The 22,134-nt window shown below is 35.9% G+C and overlaps 2 protein-coding genes across 2 annotated transcripts in view; one reads left to right on the top strand and one right to left on the bottom strand.

Annotated features, from left to right (window-relative positions):
- Window positions 1–22,134, bottom strand: part of RTN1 (reticulon 1) — a gene marked incomplete at its 5' end in the record, with an annotated part of 387,521 nt that overhangs the window by 294,490 nt on the left and 70,897 nt on the right. The window lies entirely within an intron of this gene.
- LRRC9 (leucine rich repeat containing 9) overlaps window positions 1–22,134 on the top strand; it is a gene marked incomplete at both ends in the record, with an annotated part of 100,909 nt that overhangs the window by 34,781 nt on the left and 43,994 nt on the right. Inside the window, 5 exons of the mRNA XM_080808574.1 lie at window positions 1,568–1,690; window positions 2,332–2,447; window positions 5,975–6,187; window positions 11,275–11,394; window positions 21,849–22,040. Coding sequence (XP_080664700.1) covers window positions 1,568–1,690; window positions 2,332–2,447; window positions 5,975–6,187; window positions 11,275–11,394; window positions 21,849–22,040 — 764 coding nt within the window. The remainder of the gene's footprint in view (window positions 1–1,567; window positions 1,691–2,331; window positions 2,448–5,974; window positions 6,188–11,274; window positions 11,395–21,848; window positions 22,041–22,134) is intronic.

Genomic DNA, 22,134 nt, shown 5'->3' on the forward strand with positions numbered 1-22,134 from the left:
AAAAAAAAAAAACTGACTAAAGACAAACTGTGAAATGTATAGATTGCTTTATCCTCATAGAAGATAAACTTTTGGTACTTTCATTTATTCACAGTGATTAGTACTTTATTTGCATCTTGAATATACAGATAAATAAAAGTATATGAGCCAATTTACAAGACAGTTGTGGGAGAGTTCCATGTTAACCACAGGTTGGGGAAAAAAAACAGCTCATCAAGTCCTCTTGCCTCACCCTCCCACTGTTCATTGTTCAGTTCCACCAGTAGTATGGAATGGTTACAGCGTGTTAGGCACCTGGTGGGTGATAGAGATACAGTCTCTGCAAACTAGACACAGTGCTCCTTTATGGTACTGACAAACATTAGTAATCACACAAATAAATGTAAAATTACAATTTTCATAAGAGCTGTAAGATGAAATATTAGTGCATATGACCCAAGAATATATAATAAGGAGAACTGACCTGGTCAAGGAGTAAGGGACGCCTACTCTTTGGTCTCCACTATTCAACCTACTGAAGACTGAGCAGTCAGAAATTTGGTTAATGTAACTCTATAAGAGTAATATTCTAGGTTTCAGAAAATAGCTCTGCTAAGATTATTCATGTTGAACTACATGTATTTTGCAGTCTTTTATTAAGTTAATAATAATCAGAAAATTAAGCAGATTATTGAATATAGAAAGAACTCCTTATTTGAAAAAACAATTTGCTTCTTTTTTCTCATTCCCCTCTATTCCCATCTTAAGAAACACCTCATGATGTTTTTCTAGATCCTTCTGAAATATGTTTCCCAAAACAATTAGGGTCTCTCAATTTGCATTTTATGACTCATACATCGTTAAAAAAAAAAAGGCATCTTGGGGCGCCTGGGTAGCTCAGTGGGTTAAAGCCTCTGCCTTCGGCTCAGGTCATGATCCCAGGGTCCTGGATCTAGCCCCGCATCGGGCTCTCTGTTCATCGGGGAGCCTGCTTCCTTCCTCTCTCTCTCTCTGCCTGCCTCTCTGCCTACTTGAGATCTCTGTCTGTCAAAAAAATAAAAATAAAATCTTAAAAAAAAAAAAAAAAGCATCTCAATGTTTTATGCCTAGTGATTACAAGTTACTTTATGGGACTGACTCCTAGAGATCCTTAGGATTGAGTGAATCCAAAGATCCCTTAGGAATCTAAAGGGAAAATAAATGTTTATCCATTCAGTAAAGATCTATTGAGTGCCTCCTATGATCTAGGTGCTAGGTGCTGATGATAAAGAGATGAATTTTTACCCAGTTAATAACAATAAAAAGTTTCTTACTTTAAATTACTTAATAGAAAAACTTATTAATTTCTTTCCTTCTTCCTTTTCTGTAAAGCTTTGCTTGATATAATTACAGGAATCCTGTTTCATACTTACTTCATTTGGTCAACAAATATTTAGTGAGCTTCTGTTTTGCTATACAATGGCAAACAAGGTAGCCAGGATTCCTCCCCTTGCAGAACATATTGTCAGGTCTACAACCATTAAGGAAAGTAATATGGGAAAGTTACCAAAATGAATTAGTGTTAAAATTATTTTTTATTCATATTTAGGCATCCTCCTCATTACAAAGGTCTTCCTTGGCCAGAGTGTTCAGGCTCGTGAACAGGACTCCATCAATCAAGCTAACTATCCGATGGTTAATTCAGTGTTTGTTCCTCGAAAATATATACTAAGTATGTCTGCTATAAAGAGAAATGTGCTTTAATTTTTCTGAATACAAAATGTTTGTGTTTAATACTGATGTGTAGAGTTTAACTTCTACCAACAAAGTTTGTAAACTTTTCTAAAAAATCCTTTGTTAGCTACTAGCGAGCTTCTATTTTCCTATTCCCTACTTCAATGACATTTATATGTGTGTGTAGACTTCTATTTTGTAAATGACACATCCATACATACTCATATACATTATAAATATATACTATATATGTGTTTCATATATTATATAATATATATATGTATTTCAAAAGATGAAAAACCCACCCACTTTTAATAGCAAGGGTTTTTGGGAAATACATTTGTCAAAAATATATGGCCACACATTGAATAGAAAAATGGTAAGTATAAAAAGGAAAAGGACATGAATAAAATTAAACCCTACTAGTCTACGTAGTGAAAGGGTGACTAGTAAGTATTTCTAGAATTAAGAAACTGCCTAGGAGAGTGGAAAAAATATAAGAAATAAAATACTCTTAATAACATGATAGCTAGAACTTGCTGAGTTTGTTGTTTATTAATCTGTGTAATAATGAAAAAATATATATTTCATTTTGAAGAGTATTTTTCTTTTCTTTTCTTTTTTTTTTTTTTACTCTAGATTCTGTCATGGGACAAAGAAACTGTGATTGCAGCGCTCGGCAGTGCAAGTGGTTTGTCTTTGATCATGACCTAGTTTTGCCAGAATACATTGTTGAATTTGAGTATATTACAGTGGTATGGATATATTTTTAAAACTGGAATTCCTTAAATAAGAACAGAACAGTAATTTGAAATCTAATAATGTAATGTCAGGTTTATATTAAACGTGTTTATTTATACATAAACATATATAATGGTTATTTGGTGAAGGGTTTAATTTTCAAAACAAATATTATGACACCTAAATATTTTTAGGTGCACAAATATATTACCTGAGTAATAGATGCCTGTAGTCTCACTGAAAAAGTTTCAAACTACATTGAAGAATATATAATAAACATGAAAATCTGATTTCACTTCAACCTGAGCACCACTCCCTTTCAGAAGAAATCCACTGTTAACAGCTTTGTGGGTTTGCTTTCAATCTTTTTTTCTGTATGTATTAATATATATAACAACATATACCATTTTACATAGTAGGATCAAGACCTAAGTATTTTGTGATGTTTTTTGCCTCAAACACTATGTTTTGGACATACTCCCACTTCAGTACATATAGGTCTATACTTCTTTTTTTTTAAGATTTTATTTATTTATTTGAGAAAGAGGAGAGTGAGAGAGAGAGCATGAGATGGGGAAGGGTCAGAAGAAGAAGCTCACTTCCTGCTGAGCAGGGAGCCCAATGCAGGACTCAATCCTGGGACCCCGGAATCATGACCTGAGCCAAAGGCAGTCGCTTAACCAACTGAGCCACCCAGATGCCCAGGTCTGTTCTTCATTCTTTTGGTGGCTGCATACTATCCAGTAGTAGTCTGATTTATTTGACTATTACTCTGTGGATGAAACATACAGGTTGTTTCCAGTCTTCTTACTATTTATTTATTTAAAGATTTTATTTACTTATTTGAGAGAGAGAGAGAGAGCATGACAGGGGAGAAAGTCAGAGGGAGCAGACTCCCCATGGACCTGGGAGCCCAATGTGGGACTCGATCCCAGAACTCCAGGAAAATGACCTGAGCTGAAGGCAGTAACCCAACCAACTGAGCAACCCAGGCACCCGAGTCTTCTTACTATTTAAAAGAGTGCTTCAGTGAATATCATTATAGCTGCATCTTTATACAAATATGGAAGTTTCTATGCAGAATAGATTTGTAGAAGAATATACACATATTAAATTTTGGTAGATACTGCCAGTATTCTACACAAAGACTTGGCCATTCTACAAATTTCCAACAGTATGTGACAGTGTTTGTTTCTTTGCCTCTTTACCAAAATAAGATATTATCAATCTTTTACGTTTCCACTCTAACGGGCAAGAAAAAGAAACTTTATTCTTTCATATACTTATGGATTATTTAGTTTTAAAAACTACTTGTTATATCCTTTGACTATTTTCTATTGGACTCTATCCTGTTCATATTGATTGGAAAAACCCATATATGCATTCTTGGATATTAACCCTTTGTCTTACATATATATGTTGCAAACATTTTCTGTCACTTTTCTTTTAGATTTATTTGTAGAAAAAACCTTACTTGTCATTTTAAAGATTTTTTTTTAATTTATTTATTTGACAGACAGAGATCACAAGTAGAGAGGCAGGCAGAGAGAGAGAGAGGAGGAAGCAGGCTCCCCACTGAGCAGAGAGCCCAATGTGGGGCTCGATCCCAGGACCCTGGGATCATGACCTGAGCCGAAAGCAGAGACTTTAACCCACTGAGCCACCCAGGCGCCCTTACTTGTCATTTTAATTTGTAATTTACTTGTTCATTTTTAAGAGGTCAGATCTCTCCATCTTTTCTGTTACAAATTCTGTTTTATGTCTCATTTCAGAAGGCTTACATAAATATTCTCTTTTATTTTCTTCAGTACTGATATAAATTAGTTGTATAGTTTTCAACTTTTTAGAAGTCCATCTGGAAATTATTTAATATCATGTGAGAGGGGGATCAAATAATTTTTTCCTTAAAAATGGGTAGCTACTTGACCAAGCATCATCTTTTTTGCTCTATTTTGAAATATCCTCTTTATTGTTAAAATTATTTTCATAAACAAGAGATTTATTTATAGATGTTTCTATTCTGTTCCATTGGTCCTTTTATCTAATCTTGGACCCCTACCATATTGTTTTGGTTATTACAACCTTGATGATATGCTTTGATATGTTATAGGGCAAATTCCCTTCCTCTGCCCCCACTCATCTTTTAAAAAATTTTCTTGGCTATTCTTGAACACTTTCTCTTACAAATAAAATTCAGAATCAGCTTGTTAAGTTCTATTTCAAAAATCTTTTTAGGATTTTGTTGAGATTGTACTGAATTTAAAAGTTAATTTGGGTAAACTGGCTTTTGCAGTAATGGGTTTCTCATCTAGGAACATGGCAAGTTATTCCATTTACTCAAGTCCTCTCTTACAGTTTTCTTTATGCTGGTGTTAAGTATAGTTCTGGGCATTTATATTTCATATTGTTATTATGAATGAGGCTGTTTCAGTCAAGTATGCTTTCAGCAAAAAGACGTAAAAGCCTAGTCAAATAGTAAACAGAATGACTCAAATAACGAGAAGTCGAGAGGTGGGCAGTCCTGGCTGATGTGACTCTTCAGTCACAGATGTCAGCAAAGAACTTAGCTCCATCATTCATCTGCTTGCTACTTCATGAGGTCTTCCCATCAGAAGATTCACTTCTTTCTTCACTTCTGGGAAATTTTCTTCTCTTAACTCCTTTATTATTTTTTTTCTTCCATTCTCTGTTCATCCCTCTGGAACCTTGGTTAGTTAAACTTTGGGCATTCTGAATTGATCCTCCATGTCTTTTAATTTTTTTCTCTCATATTTTATATCTCCATTTTTAAATTCTCTGTTCAAGAAGATTTCCTCAATAACAGCCTCACCTCACTAATTTGATCTGTTGCCATATCCATTTGTATTGAATATTTTTATTTTTAATTGAATATTTTTATTTCACTAATTGTTTTTATTTTGACTCTAAAATACTTACCCTATTCTTTTCTATAGCAGCCTGTTCTATTATAGATGCTTTATTCTCCCAGGTTTTAAATTCTCTTATGGATCATTTTGTTTTTTCTAAAGCCATTTCTATTTATGTTGCTCATGCTCATTTATCTATAGTTCTTACCATAATTACTTAATTACCTATCAATTACCTAGAGCATCCCACTGCTGTTTTACTTGTTCACTCTGAACACCACGCTTCTCTGCATCTGCTCTTCAAAGTGGTTATCTCCTATACATGTTTTGGCTACCGGTTACATTTCTGCTATTTGTCTTCAATTCAGTCCCTTTTGATTTATGTCTCACAATTCCTTGCCTTTTGTTGGTGCCCTCTCCACTGCTGAAAAACTATTTAAAGATGATCTTTTGCCAGTTTTAAGGAATTTTCAGTGGGAGGGGATGAACACATTTATTCTTAGCCTACAATTTTAATCTATTCTCATTGATTTCCTAATGTGATTCTAGTCATCATAAGTATTACTATATAACCGAAAAAAAGAGGTAATTCATCTTTGATACATAGCCTGTTTCTTGTTCAAAATGATAAATACAACAACCAAATTTTCAATATTTTTAATAAAATTTTTTAGGTCAAGGCTCGCTCTTTATTTTCTTCATTCAACAATGTTATTTTAGAAGAAAGCAAAAAAAATTCAGAAGGATCAGTATTGTCCCAGGATTTGAAATTTGATGATGAAGTTATAAAAATGGATCCCAGAATCAAGCCCAGACCAAAACTTATTAGTTTGGATGATAAAACAATACTTTCTCTTGCCAAGACTAGCATTTACAGCCACATTGTGGTGAGTATTATAAGGAGTAAAATCTAGAATTTGGACCTTGAATTTGGAATCATCATCTATCATATGAAGTCTAAGGATACTAAAGCACCTACCTGGTGATGCCAGCCATCATGCTGTCAAAGTTAAAAATGCCTTGACCTTTCCTTCTTTGTGGACTAGAGCAGTGTTGTTTGGTAGTAATATAATAAGAACCATACATGTAATTTAAAATTTTCTCTTAGCCATGTCAAAAATGTTTTAATTAAAAGATTAATTTTAAGGGGTGCCTGGGTGGCTCAGCATGTTAAGCCTCTGCCTTCAGCTTAGGTCATGATCTTAGGGTTGTGGGATCGAGTGCCGCATCGGGCTCTCTGCTCAACAGGGAGCCTGCTTCCCTTCCCCTCTCTCTGCCTGCCTCTCTGCCTACTTGTGATCTCTCTCTGTCAAATAAATAATAAAATATTTTTTAAAAAGATTAATTTTAATTAATCCAATATATCTAAAATATTATCATTTCAATATGCAATCAATATGAAGAGTCATTAATCAGATAGTTCCAACTAAGTCTTTGATGTCCGGAGTATGTCTGCAGTCTATAGCACTTTCAGACTAGCCACATTTCATGTGCTCAACAGCCACATGTCGCTAGTGACTACCATACAAGACAGTATAGGCCTAGAGGGTAGCCTTCTAGTTTACAAGGTATTTTATTCCCGAATAACAGGTAAGCTCTCTTTAAATGATTAAGACAGATAAGTTTCAAATCAGTTTCCAGGATTCATCAACATAGAATATCGGAGCTTTATCTTTATAAAATCAATCAACAGAATTTGAGTTAGTACTGAAGCAACTTAACTTCATATACACTGGGGCAGTTCTGTTGAGATATTAAGCCTACGTCCATACCTTGACTTACAGATCTGTTTATTTCAAATCTGCTACCATTCTGTCTGAACTATCATTAATTATCCCTGACCTCGACTACTGCGATGGCCTTCTAACAGGACTCCTGGCACTCTACCACTGCAACACTGTACAACTCCAGGAGATGCAATTCACATTATATGCTATTAATGTATTCTCTGGGGGCCATTCATTATATAACTGAATATAACTCAGTGTGGGGGCTAGGAGGTGCCTCCTAGAGCTGTGCAACAGAGGGCCTGCCCTGCTTTCACTCTGAGCCCTCAACTCATTCCCCATGTGGAAGCTAGAGCAATCTTTTCAAAATGCAAATTTGATCATGAAATCTGTCACTCCTTACCACTCCTACTTGAAATCCTCAAATGATTTTCCATTTTTTTTTAAAAGATTTTATTTATTTATTTGACAGACAGATCACAAGTAGGCAGAGAGGCAGGCAGAGAGAGAGGAGGAAGCAGGCTCCCTGCCGAGCAGAGATGGGGGGCTCAATCCCATGACCCTGGGATCATGACCTGAGCTGAAGGCAGAGGCTTTAACCCACTGAGCCACCAGGTGCCCCTGACTTTGCATCACCTGGTCCCTGGCCTACCTTATAAGACTCTTTTCATATTACCCTCTCTTTAGCTCTCTGTGCTCAGCCTCCTTTCTATTTCTTAAATGCATTCTGCATGCATCCAAACGAGCCTCTGCACTTGCTAGTCCTCCACGTGGAATGTTCTCCCCTAATTCCCTTCTCCTAGTTAATTCCCACACAACTTTTAGATCTATACTGAAGCATTAAAATTTTCTCTTATCTCTGAGTCTAGGTCAGATTCCTTTGTTATATGCTCTGTATCCTTCCTAGATTGTAAATTCCACAGGGGGAGGGGCTATGGCTGGTCTTTGATATGTATATCCCAGTATCAGGGCAACAATATAAGATGGTGTGGTGTTCATTGCACAAAAGGGCCATATCCAAAGGGTACCCTTTAAATCATAAAGCAGTATATATACTACAATTTTCTGACCATTCTTCGAAAAATTTCTTGTACTAACAAAATCAACATATTGTGACAATTTTCTAAAAGCTGAAAATAAAGGTATCTCAAGGAAAGAATGGATCCTGCTTTCTAATTTACTCATAAACACTGTGTAGTCTAGCATCAGCTCTGCCATTTTCTAGCACAACACCTGGCACATATGAGATACTCATTACAAAAACAATACCTTTACAAACAGCAAGCAGTTCATACAGAGAAAGTAGGTTTGCTTGAACCTACAGAAGTGGCAAGCAAATTGATATTTGATTGATAAACATAAAAATACTTGAGAAGACAAGTTATTCTCATAGGACACTATCTTTCTGTGTGTGTACTGAAAGCTGAGATACAGATAAATACTCAGGATGATTTTTATCGTGAAAGTCAATTACATTGCTCCAGTGTGACATTTCTAGATCGCTTGCTTATGATGACAGTCTTTTTCAAGTGACTGGGGGAAATAAAAAGAATGAAAAAATATTTTTTAAAATAATAAGTGTGGCCAACAGTTCTGAGTCTGCTTCTGAAAATATTTAGAAAAGGTCTATTTTCAAGTTGTTTATGGGATTGCTTTTGTCCAACTACATCATCACCATCCACCAAATCTTCAGGTCTAGGAGATTAAGTTTTGACCTTAGGCAGTTATTATTAGCGAGGGAGGAAAGTTTTATAACAAGATGACAAAATCACCATCTGTATCATAAATGTGCAGTCTAGTGATTACAGTAGCGATCTTTGAGCTGACAGCATGGAGAAATTACTGTTTCTGCACTATAATGTCAAGATTTCATATTTGAGTAATGCATTTTTGATAAAAAGCTTTACTAATGAAAGGCTTAATAAATGCATGAGTTCTGATTGGACTGAGCTTCTACGACATATGTTTCTATAGATTTTAAAGGGATTAAATAAAAGTTAAAAAAAACAGCAATAGTAAATAAAAAAAAAGTAGGTCTTTTTTATTTTCTTTGGTTTGTAAGATAAATAACAGTGAGGAGAATAAGACTTCAGAATACCCTGGGTTGACCTCCACCTGACTGCCTTAATTTTATCAACACCCTTAGCATAAGAATGAAAGAACTTCTCATCCTTAATTTGTCTATATGGCTCAAAAGCCAGAAAAACCTTCTAAGCCTTTTAGTAAGAATACTAGATAGTATAATAAGAATGTTTAGAAATCACACTATTTATTTTCCTTCCTTTTTGCCATTACTATAAGAGAAATATCAGGATACATACCTCTTACTTTCTTTTCAGTCTTCCCCATTAGATGGAGTTTTTTTTTAAGGCCATTCATAAAAATAAATAAAATATATAGAAATAAAGGTGGGAGGTGGGGGAGGATGGATGAAATGGGTGAAGGGGATTAAGAGTACACTTACTGTGATGAACACTGAGCAATGTATAGAATTGTTGAATCATATTATACACCTGAAACTACTATAACACTGTATGTTAATTTTACTTGAATAAAAAAAATAGAGTTGTTGTTGGTTGGACGTCTGGTTTTTGCAATGACTTATTCATCTAGCATTTACTGAGCATTTGCTTTGTTTTAGGCAATGAGGTAAGTATTGGGAGTTCAAAATGAATTATTTTCCCTGTCTCATGGACCTCATTTTAGTGGAGACAGATGTGTAAACAAACATAGGAAGTTTGGAGTTGCTGGGAGAACGCCTCGGAAAGAGATAAGTTTTGCGCAGATTTTTGAAGGACATGAGAAACGTAGTTGTTTACATCTTCCAGGCAGGGGAAATACTCTGTCTAGAAGCATATGGTTTTGAAAGATCCTAGTGTTATCATGGAACACAGGGTGACTATGAACATAGGGTGTGTACCAGTGGAAGGTAAAGACGTAGGCTGGAATACAGGAGGATGCATGAGGCTGTGGCTGGAAGAGTAGGAGGCATGCTACAATAGGATGGATTTTTGAAGGCAAATTTTAAATTTTAGATTTTCTTTAAGGAACAGTTGCTGTGTTTTTAAAGACCCCAACTTTGGCAGCTTGTGGCTAGATTTAAGTCAGACTGATGGTATGGATATCCAGTGGAAACTATACAGTAGTTCGAAGGACAAATAAGAGTCTGAACTAAGGCCCTTGTAGTGGTAATGGTATGGAACTGTTGGTTTGAGAAACATTTCTAGAATCAAGTGTTTATGGAAAAGGGGAAAAGGGGGTGGTAAACAATATCTGTTCGATAGAGAGTGAAAGTCTCAATCAGGTCCAAAAACATAGACAGACAGGCAGATATAAAGGAAAAATGTTGTATTCAGTTTGGACATGTTAAGTGTAAGGTTTTTGTAGATGCTATCATGGATGATACCAGTATGTAACCTGTAGAATAAACTACTCTACGTAATTTCATCCTTCTTAACAATCTTAACCAAGTTTTGACAACTATTCGACATTGAGATGTTTCTTGGAATTTATGTTATGTCCACAGTATAATAGGGCATAAGATGGTGGTGGTGAGTGAAGAGAGCTGGGAGGTAGACACTTGTTTTTATCATAATATCCATTTGTTGTGAATACTGCAGTCAATTATATTAACACATTTTCTTGTGCCACTACTTTGATGTAGACTATGCATGAATGTAATCTTCACTTGATATCATTCACAATGGTGTAGTTGAAAGATAGAAAAATAGGTAGTCATCAGGGTATCCCCTAAATATACAGCTGTGTTAACACTCCTTTTTATTGAGGATCAAATGGATAGGGAAAGTTTAGACCAAATTCTGATAGAGAAACATTTTCCTACCCCCTTCTTTGAGTCTGTCCTCCTGCTTTAACACCCTCAGCCTCCGCTTTTAGTCCAGTGTCCTCATACAGTTTCCCGCAGTCAGAGTGCAGCACTGCCATCTTCTCTTGTGAGATATCCTTGCCAAAACCCCAAATCTTTAGGGCCTATGTTGCTCACTGGCTAGCTTGAGAAACAGGCATGCCTCAATAAATATCTTAACAATATATTTAACTGTTTTCTAAAAAGAATTTCTAGACCAAGTGGAAAATCAAATTAATTAAGAACAGGGTCCAGTAATGCTATTATAAGTCTACCTTTTAAAAGCATACATTAGGTTTACTTCTTATTGGCTCTCTCTTAATATTACTTAAATAATTACAATGTAGAATATAATCTGTCATTACATTTCATTTTATTTCAGAATCTGAATCTCCATGGAAATAGCTTGAGTAAATTGAGAGATCTCTCCAAGTTAACAGGACTTCGAAAACTTAGTATCAGCTTCAATGAATTTACTTGTTTAGATGATGTATACCACCTGGTAAGAACTGTCCTTTTGAAATTATTTAAGTAAAATAATTAATTTAATAGATATATTATTTGTGTAATGAAGACCTCAAACATACCATATTCAAGATTATGCAGCTCAAATTAGGAACAAAACACTGTGGTCTATTACTTTGTCTAAAATAGGTCTTAGGGCACCTAACTGGCTCAGTTAAGTGTCTGCCTTCGGCTCAAGTCATGATCTTGAGTTCCTGAGATCAAGTCCTACATCGGGCTCTCTGCTCAGCAGGGGAGTCTGCTTCTCCCTCTACCTATACCCCTCCCCCCACCTGTTTGTGCTCTCTCTGTCTCAAATAAATAAAATCTTTTAAAAAGTAAAAAATGGCAGATTCAGATTCCATTTGCAAACCAAATATACACCTGTGGTCACACCTGATTTCTAACTACTTTAAAGTAAATTCATTTTAAAACTACTCCAGACTTTTTTTTTTTAAAGATTTTATTTATTTAACAGACAGAGATTACAAGTAGGCAGAGAGAGAGGGAGGAAGCAGGCTCCCCTCTGAGCAGAGAGCCCGATGTGGGGCTTGATCCCAAGACCCTGGGATCATGACCCAAGCTGAAGGCAGAGGCTTTAAGCCACTGAGCCACCCAGGTGCCCCATCCAGACTTATTTTTAAAATGTTCTTTGGAAATTGTCATTTCCATTTTCTTCTGCTCTTGTTTTCTCATTCTTATTTTTCTCCTTGTGAGTCTTCTTCATTTTCTGATTCACCACTTCATATCTAAGGCTGTTAGTTCTCTTCCCATTTGTTCATTATTCATGTTGTTATTTCTCTTTCTTTCTGCCTTGTCCTCTCTGTCACATGCACGGATCTTATTTGATTTGTGTTCGCCCTACCATAGATCATAGGACAAACACAGTAATGCACCATGTACACATAGCTAAGCATCTTATCTGGCTTTTGTTTTCTTTGTTATATATCATACAACAAAAGTAATTGCATATGTGGCTCCAGAACTCCAACCTAGCATCCCCTGTTTCCATTGGTCCCAAATCACTGGCCTAACTTTCCAGAACATATCATCATTCTCAGCTCTTACTCATTCCCTACCCGCTTTCAACCATGTCAAAGCATCTGCGTTGCTGCTTCTCCCACTGTGGTGGGAACTGTTGCTTTCCTTACTGATCTTAAGTTTTAGTACTAAATCTCCATCCTTATTTCTTTTAGTAAGCCAAAGTCCTTTTGTTTTTTTTTAAAGATTTACTTATTTAAGAGAGAGACAGAGTGGCGGGGAGGAGCAGAGGGACAGAAAGAGAGAACTCAAGCCACCCAGGGGCCCAAAGCCGAAGTCCTTTTTAATAGAATCACTGATAGACTGGGTTTGATACACAGTTTGAGGAAAGAAGGTAGTTTACTAGAGGTCCCAAGACTATATGTAAGTTGTTGGCATTTTTTATTTAACTTTTTTCTGATTTGCCAGTGGTTACAGAGGTTATAACAGTCATAATTTTGCTTATGCACAAAATTTAAAGAGTAAGCTCTTGAGCTGCCTGAGTGACTCAGTCGGTTAAGCATCCAACTCTTGATTTCAGCTCAGGTCATGCTTTCAGGGTGGTGGGATCAAGCTTGCATCAGCAAGGATCGGCTTGAGATTCTCTCTCTCACCCTCCTCCTCTGCCCCTCCTCACCACTCTCACACGCTCTAAAATAAATAAATCCTGTGTGTGTGTGTGTGTGTGTGTGTGTGTGTGTGTGTGTGTGGTTTTTTTTTTTTTTAAAGTAAACTCCCAAGTCAGGCAAAGCACGTGGATAGTGCTTTTAGATAGTGCTTTTAGATAGCTTAGCCAGCTGCCCAGCATGTATTTTGCAGTATAGTTTCATTGTTCTCCTTGGATAGAAAAATTTCTATCACTGTGTACTTACTGGATTGATATTACTGTGGCCATTTTACAAAAAGAGAACTGGACAAATTGTATGCCCAAGTGGTATTTTCAAATTTTAAGATTAGAAAAGGTAGCTAGAAATAAACCTCTCAAACATCAAGTATCTGATGTGTAAATGTGTCTTGAAAAATGACTGTAGGGATGTTAGGGGTGATCAGAGAGAGGACATACTCTACAGGTGTATATTCAGCTTTTTATTATAAAATAAAACACAGATATAGAAAACTACATACTACAAGCATGTGATTCAATAAATTATTAGGTGAACGTGTTTACTACTGATGCAGGTCAAGAAATAGAACTTAGTAACCTACAACATAAGCCGCTTCTATATATTCCCCATCCCCTCAAGAAATCATTATCCTCACCTCTTTAGTAATCCTCTCCCTGCATTTCGCCCCCTAGTTCTATCACCCAAATGTGCCTCCCCATCTAGCACAATAGTTTGGTTTTGCCATTCTAGAAATTGTTTGTCTCTTTTAATTTATAGGTTTCCCTTCTCTTCCCTTCAGTCCCCTTCCACTCTCCATAGTTTATCTATAGAAATACTTTGAGCTTCTAGTCCCAAAAGTATCCCACAGTCTGGACCCTGTTGTTGATTTGCTTATGATATAACCCTATGTGACCTCAACCCTCCATATTGTCTGCTAATTGACAACTAAATCCAGAGACTGGATCAGGTTCAGGTTCCATTCCTCTGGCAAGTCTATAGGAAGCAGATGATATCTGATCGACTCACTTTTCTGATGCCGGTAGCCATTGTCAATGCCTAGATCCATTAATTCATCAGTGATTACAAAATGGCAATATTCTTATTCTGTCATTTCTTTTTCATTTCTTAGTTAGACTGTTTTTGCGTAGACATTTCCCTTTATCTGTTATTTGGTTATCAGTACTCCCAGTAATGTAGAAAATGCAGAACAGGGGCACCTGGCTGGCTTAGTCCATAGAGCATGCAACTCTTGATCTTGCGCTCGTGAGTTCAAGCCCCGTGTTTCATGCAGGGATTACAAAGGAAGGAAGGAAGGAAGGAAGGAAGGAAGAAAGAAAGAAAGAAAGAAAAGGAAGGAAGGAAGAAAGAAAGAAAAAGAAGGAAAAAAAGAAAATGCAGAATAGATGCTTACTTGTCTTTATTTACCAATTTTGAAGATAATGAATTGGTTCCTTGTGTTTTCTCAAAGATAAGTAATTCCTGGGAACCTGGGTGGCTCAGTGGGTTTAAGCCTCTGCTTTCGGCTCAGGTCATGATCCCAGGGTCCTGGGATCGAGTCCCGCATCGGGCTCTCTGCTCAGCAGGGAGCCTGCTTCCTCCTCTCTCTCTGCCTGCCTCTCTGCCTGCCTCTCTGCCTGCTTGTGATCTCTGTCTGTCAAATAAATAAATAAATAAAATATAAAAAAAAAAAAGATAAGTAATTCCTTTTTTGTTTTAATGTCATTAGGAATACATGGACTTAAACATACTCAATGAGAGTCCATCCACTGCAACTTTTATCATGATTGAAGCTCAGATGGTCTCATCGCTAGCCAATGGGAACATCTTAAAGTTTGCTTCTTTTGCCATGACCCTAGTGGTCTCTGATAGCTTCTTTACCACCTGGTATAAGAGATGTTCCACATACACTTTCTGTGTCTTCTGTTGTAGACATGGGATTAGCCATTTCTTCAAGGAGCTCTAGTTTCTTTTATTTTTTAAAAAAGATTATATTTATTTGAGAGAAAAAGAGAGAACATGAGCAGAAGAAGAAGCAGGGTAGGGGGAGAGGGAGAAAATGTCTAGCAAGCATGGTGCTGAGCACAGAGCCCAATTCAGGGCTTGATCCCACAACCCTGAGCCCATGACCTGAGCTGAAACCAGAAATCTGGCACTTAACTGACTGAGCCAAGGTCGCCCAGGCGACCCGAGCACTAATTTATCTTAGAGAGAAGTGGTATGTCAGGGTTGGTATTTGTTTCTAGGTCGTTCCATTGGACAGACTTGTTGTGGGGAAGGGCTGTGTGCATGTGTGTGTGTGATATATACGTATATGTATGTATATGCATATAAACTATATATGTATGTATATCTATATGTATAGACTATAATGCATGTATATCTAAAACTAACCTCACAAATTTATATTGTTATTTCCAATTCAGATTCAAGACTGAAAATCTTTTAGCTTAACCTTTTCTCTGTTACTTACAGCTATCTTTTTTTCTCTCATAGCAAGAATCCTGATTCCCAAGGATACAAAGTGATAGCACTGGAATATTTAATAATTGCTTATTGTTTTATCGCTATTACACACAAAATAGTCTCAGAATGATAGCACTAATACTCTCACCAATATGGTTACTGGAAAGGTTTTTTTTTTTAAATTCTGTGTATGTTCTTTGCATTATTCCTCATTTTAAAAAAATAATTAAAATTATCATTCCATATATATTTGGTCAGACCATGTAGCCTTGCACTATGTACACTCTCCCTTTTAGTTCATTGGTAATTATATTTAATTCTTGTCACCACACCTTAGGTTGGTATCTCTGTAAACATTTTGATTGTCTGAAAAATATTCGATTATAGATTCCTCAGGAAGGGCTTATGGGAACAATATTACAATCCTTCCATTACTACATGTGGATAATAGTTTTTCTATATCCTTTATACATGAATGGCAGCTTTGCAGGATATAAAATCCTTAGCTCACAATTTATTTCCTTGGGCATCTTAAATGCTATTTTGTTTTCTTCTGACATAAAGTGTTGCTGTAGAAAAGTCTGATGAGAATGTATAATTTTTTTCCCTTAAGTTACATGCTTTTTACTTTCAGATGGCCAGTTTCTTTAAAGTCCAGTAATTTTACTAGAATATGTCTTGGTATTTGTTGCCTGGGCCAGTATTTCGGAACCACAGTGTGCTCTTCCAAAATGCAGATTAAAATAATTTTTTCTTTCTTTTTCTCTTTTTAAAGGTTTTTTTTTTTTAATTTAAAGACTTTATTAATTTATTTGAGAGACAGAGAGCATGAGAGAGTATCAGCAGCGGGGAAGGACTGAAAGAGAAGCAGGCGCCCCACTGAGCTGAGAGCCCAAGGCAGGGCTCTACCCCAGGACCCTGGGATCATGACCTGAGTTGAAGGCAAATGCTTAACCAACTGAGCCACCCAGGTGCCCCTTTCTTTTCTTTTTCTAACCTGGGAGTTTTTAGCCACTTTTCTGTTTCATTGTAGGGTTTTTTTTTTCCCCCAGGGTCTCACCTTATTCATACATTGAATCTTTATCTATCTTCACTTTTTGTCACTTTCTCTTGAGTCCTTATCTCTTAATTAAAAAATGTTTTTATTAAGTTCAATTAGCCAACATATAGTACATCATTAGCTTTTGATGTAGTGATTCATTAGTTGCATATAACACCCAGTGCTCATCAGATCATGTGCCCTCCTTAATGCCCATCACCCAGTTACCCTATCCCCAAGCCCCCTCTCTTCTGCAACCCTCAGCTTGTTTCCCAGAGTCCAGAGTCCCTCATGGTTTGTCTCCCTTTCTGATTTCTTCCCATTCAGTTTTTCCTCCCTTCCCCTATGGTCCTCTGCATTATTCCTTAAATTCCATATATGGATGAAACCATGTGATAACTTGTCTTTCTCTGATTGACTTATTTCACTCAGCATAATAACCTCCAGTTTCATCCACGTCGATGTAAATAGTAGGTATTCATCTTTTCTGATGGGTGATTAACATTCCCTTGTATATTTGAAGCATATCTTCTTTATCCATCCATCTGTCGAAGGACATATTGGCTCCTTCCACAGTTTGGCTATTGTGGACAATGCTGCTATGAACAGTGAGGTGCAGGTGCCCCTTCAGATCACTACATTTGTATCTTTGGGGTAAATACCCAGGAGTGCAATTGCTGGGTCATAGGGTAGCTCCATTTTTAACATCTTGAGGAACCTCCATATTGTTTTCCAAAGTGGCCATACCAGCTTGCATTCCCACCAACAGTGTAAGAGGGTTCTCCTTTCTCCACATCCTTGCCAGCATTTATTGTTCCTGTCTTGTTAATTTTGGCCATTCTAACTGGTGTAAGGTGGTATTTCATTGTGGTTTAAAATTTTAAATTTATTTGATTTTACAATTCTTCCCTTTTTTATACCTTCTCTGTCTCTTAAAGCGATTATCTATTGTATTTACTAGTTTTTGTGTTTGACTATTTAGTCTTTGTTTCTAAAATGTTTTTAATTAATTTCAAATTCTTTTATGGGTTCTTTCATCTCACTTCTGAATTTTTCTAATCCAGATTTATGTTGTTATTTTATATTTTGAATTTTTCTTAACATATTTTTGCTTGTTTTAAAATAGTAAGTTAATAATCTTAAATTTCTGAGCATATCTTTCTGGTGTACTTTTATTGCCCACAGCAATGTCTCTCCCTCTCTTTCTCTCCGCACCCCCACCTCCCTCCGCCTCCCTCGCACTCCTAGCTTTGTCTGGGATTTGATCTCAATACTTTTCTTTTGCTCATTTTTTAGTGAAATTACTTTTTTAAACTTTGAAAATGAAGTGGGGTTTGAGAAAGCTTTCCTACCTTCACAGATCTCCCTCTTGTTTATATGTGCTTTAAAAAAAAATTGTAGTGCTTCTTTTCTGAGATTTCCTGACTCTATTCCCTCCTCCTCCTCCTCCTCCTCCTCCTCCTCCTCCTTCTCCTCCTCCTCCTCCTTCTTCTTCTTCTTCTCTCTCTCTCTCTCATTTTTGCCTTTTTTGTCCTTATCCTATTTCATTTTTGCCTTAGCCTCAACAGTTTCTTCTTTGAGAAGGATTCTATTCTAGAAGGGAGCCCTGGTAGGGCAGTTTTAAGGTTCATAAGTGCTAGATTGCTCCAGTTGCTTCAGACCTTTCTCCGATGGGTCCCGTGCACTCATCTGGTACTGAAGAGGGCAAAACTCCTCCCAGCTGTACTCAGATTTGTTGCCATACTTTCCAGTAAACACTGGCTGACTATTTGGGGACTCTATTGTTCTCAGGTCCATCAGATACTGCCCTGATGCTTCCTTCTTCCTCTCACATAGACATGGATACGATGTAGGTCTTGTGGTTGTTGGTGGTTTATCCTTACAGCTTCTTTGGGGGCCTATGGGGCCACCTTATCATATAACTTCATTATAAATGTTGTCCATAGAATTTGGGATTTATCAATTTATTCTGTTTTCATGTGGGGATTCAGAGATTGAAAACCTATGCTACCTCTGCCTCTTTATTCTCCAGTAGTGAGCTTTGTATGTGTGTTTAATATGATTTATGGTTACTGTGGCACTACAAAAGGTTATGATCTAGTTTAATCACTCACCTGTCATTCCTATTGTCTTCTATATTTTTTAAGTTGCCTTTAAGATATTTCATTTTTACTGTCATTTTCCTTAAGCATGTCTCTAACATGGAGAGTTTCCATATTCCACTTGCATGCTAGAAGTTACTTCTACTAGGTTCCAGAAAGTAAATGTATTGTTCTTAAGTGTTTATCATCCTGGCCTTGCCTTTTAAATTAAAATACCCAACCTAACACTGTTTATATAATGGAAGACTTGGGCTTCATTAATGGTGGGAAAAATATATACACTATATGGTTTTTTTAAAAGCCTAAGTGAGACAAGATAAATTAAAAAGTCTTAAGATTCATGTTTATCATTCACTCACCTGAACTATCAAGAAAAGAGAGTATCTAAGAGAAAGGAACAGGAAGAGATTTTTTTTTTCTCTGAAAATAGCTCCACCACAGTTAGAGTTGGCCAGGGAAAGACAAATATGTATGGCTATTTGCAATCTTAATCTAGATTATGTGCCTAATTTTTATTGAGACAATAATTCCATCTTATCTTTTCCAATGAAAAATTTATTGCTAAAGTGATACATAAAGAGAGCTAATTTATATTTAGATAATGAATCATGACCCCTAAGAATTTTTAAAAGAGGTGTTGTGGGTTTTAATCTTTGTAAGTTGGCTGTACTATACTGGAATTTAAGAATGACAAACTGAAGCACAAGAAATATTAAGAAAGAAACCCCTGCTACAAAACTGAAAATACTCTTCCATGAATATCTATGTTCATAGAGTCTGTTTTATATCTTTGGGAATATAAAAATGAAGATCCCATCCCTGTTTTCAAGGAAAGAAGGCAGTTACTTTTTATGATATATGGTTCCAAAATGCTAGTCTGTATTCAAATGCCAGAATTTGGGACAAGTTTTTACCACTTTATGATGAAAATTGGGAGAAGACAGGCTATGTAATAAATTTTTATAAAGCCAAATTGATTTCACTTAAAAGACTGTTCTAAGATTATGTCCTTATTACTATCAAATATCAGGCGCCTGGGAGGCTCAGTGGGTTAAGCTTCTGCCTTTGGTTCAGGTCATGGTCTCAGGGTCCTGGGATCAAGCCCTCCATCAGGCTCTCTGCTCAGTAGGGAGCCTGCTTCCCCCTTTATCTCTGCCTGCCTTTCTGCCTACTTGTGATCTCTCTCTCTGTCAAATAAATAAATAAAATCTTTTAAAAAAATACTATCAAATATCCTTTTGTTCAAGAAATTATGATAGCAAATGATTATATGTTTGTTTGTTTGTTTGTTTTACTATGCTTTTTTATGAGAATAAAAAGTCAGTAACATTATTTGGTTTCCAGGAATTTTTTGAAAGATTTAAATGATCTGAAGGGGGAAAAATATTTTTTTTTAATCAGTACATTCAACTTCTGCAACCTGAACCACTGTAATAACTGCTTTCCCAAGAACATGAACTATAGCAGTGATTAATTCTATGCTGAATTCAAACAACTGTTTGAATTACCTATAAAGAAATCAAGTTCACTGTTAATCTATAGTAATATTACCTTTTATTTTTAAAAATATGTTGCAAACAAGATGGGATCAGGAGGGAGACAAACCCTAAGAGACTCTTAGTCTCACAAAACAAACTGAGGGTTGCAGTGGGGTGGGAAGGTAAGGATAGGGTGGTTGGGTTATAGACATTGGGGAGGGTATGTGCTATGGTGGGTGTTGTGAAATGTGTAAGCCTGATGATTCACAGACCTGTACCCCTGGAGCAAATAATAACATTTTATGTTAATAAAAATAATTTAAAAGAATAAAAGCATTAAGTGAGAAAAAATATGTTGCAAAATGTCTTCTTAAAGTTCTCTTTATCTCTTCTTTGTTCTATGTCTGAATTAGAATATACCTTAAAAGAAAATTTTATTTGCAACAAATAGAAGTAACAAATTAAGTCTTAAAGACTTCTTACAAATAATTAGGTGAAGATCTAAATAGATAAATGGCTAAAGACAAGAAACACAATAAACAAAATGAAAATTTAAAAATGGCTAATACAAACATCTGTAAGAAAGATGTTCAACTTCACTGGTAATAAGCAATGTAAATTAAAATAAAGCAGGTGGAACTGGTGGGTATTTAAGAAAATGGGCATTCCCATATCCTACTGTTGGAAGAAAAAATTGTACAAACTTCCTTGAAAATTATTTAGCAGTATTTATCAAAAATCTTAACAATATAGGGATGCCTGGGTGGCTCAGTTGGTTGAGTGTCCGGCTCCTGATCTCAGGTCATAGTCATGAGTCTGAGCCCTGTGTTAGGCTCCCCACCATGCATGGAGCCTACTTTAAAAAAAAAAAAAGTTAAAAAAATCTTAATATAGAAATCCTTAAAACTTATAATCCTACTTCTAAAAATCTTTTCTGAAAAAATAAGAGAGTCTCAGTTAAATTATCATGATCGTGGATCTTTGTTGCAGTGCTGCCAACAATTAGAAGCCACATAATTGTTCATAGTAAATTTTTAAAATGATCCTAACAGTTCACTTATTGGAATATTATACAATCATGAAAAACCATTTTGGAGAATACTTAATGATGTGTGAACATCCAAAGGGATACAAATCTCTATATAATACAACCTGTTTTTTTTTTAAGAAAAATATTTGCACATATAATTTAAAAATAATGTTCTCAGTGGTTCCTTCTAAGTTCAGAATTACATGTGCTTTCTATTTTTCTTTTAATTTATTTACTATATTTCCCAAATTTCCAACATAGACCATGTATTAGTTTAATGATTTTTAAGTTATTAAAAGTCATGTACTTTTAAAAATGAGAATTATAGAATAGGTTTAATTTCTACCTCTAAAAATGAAACTTTTTTTAGCCAGGCTACCAGAAGTCCAGATAGTAAGAACAGTAATTCCTTGTTTGTTGGGGACAACCTGTCTTGTCAGTTAGTCTTTGGCTTCTGTTCTATGAAAACAAACACTGTCACTCCACATTACAAGAGTGAAGTGAGAATTAAGAGCAGTCTAAAAATAAAATACCTGTAACAGCTCTCTGGGAGAATACATATGTTGATACCATAATTGCGGTGTATCTACTGTGTAGGTTTTCTGTAAGAATCACCAAAAAGCATATAAAGAACTTAGTGAATCATAAAGAAAAGAACTCTGTAAATACCAGCTGTGACCCTTTTTAGCACCACTTCTATTTGTATGTGTTGCAGTATAACCTTGAATATTTGGATGCAAGTCATAACCATGTGATAACCCTGGAAGGATTTAGAGGTCTGATGAAACTGAAGCACTTAGACTTAAGCTGGAATCAACTGAAAAAATCTGGTGATGAAATAAATGTGTTATGCAAACACACCACAAGCCTTCTTACTCTTGATATTCGGCATAATCCATGGCAAAAGGTAGGTAGCAGATATGTTTATAAAAAGCAAATGATCATTTTTATTTCAAAGCCAGTTTCTCACTACTATCCAGTAATAGCCAGAAATAGACAAA

The sequence above is a fragment of the Martes martes genome (genome assembly GCF_963455335.1).
Source record: "Martes martes genome assembly, chromosome: 7".
In the NCBI taxonomy this organism is placed as follows: Eukaryota; Metazoa; Chordata; class Mammalia; order Carnivora; family Mustelidae; genus Martes; species Martes martes.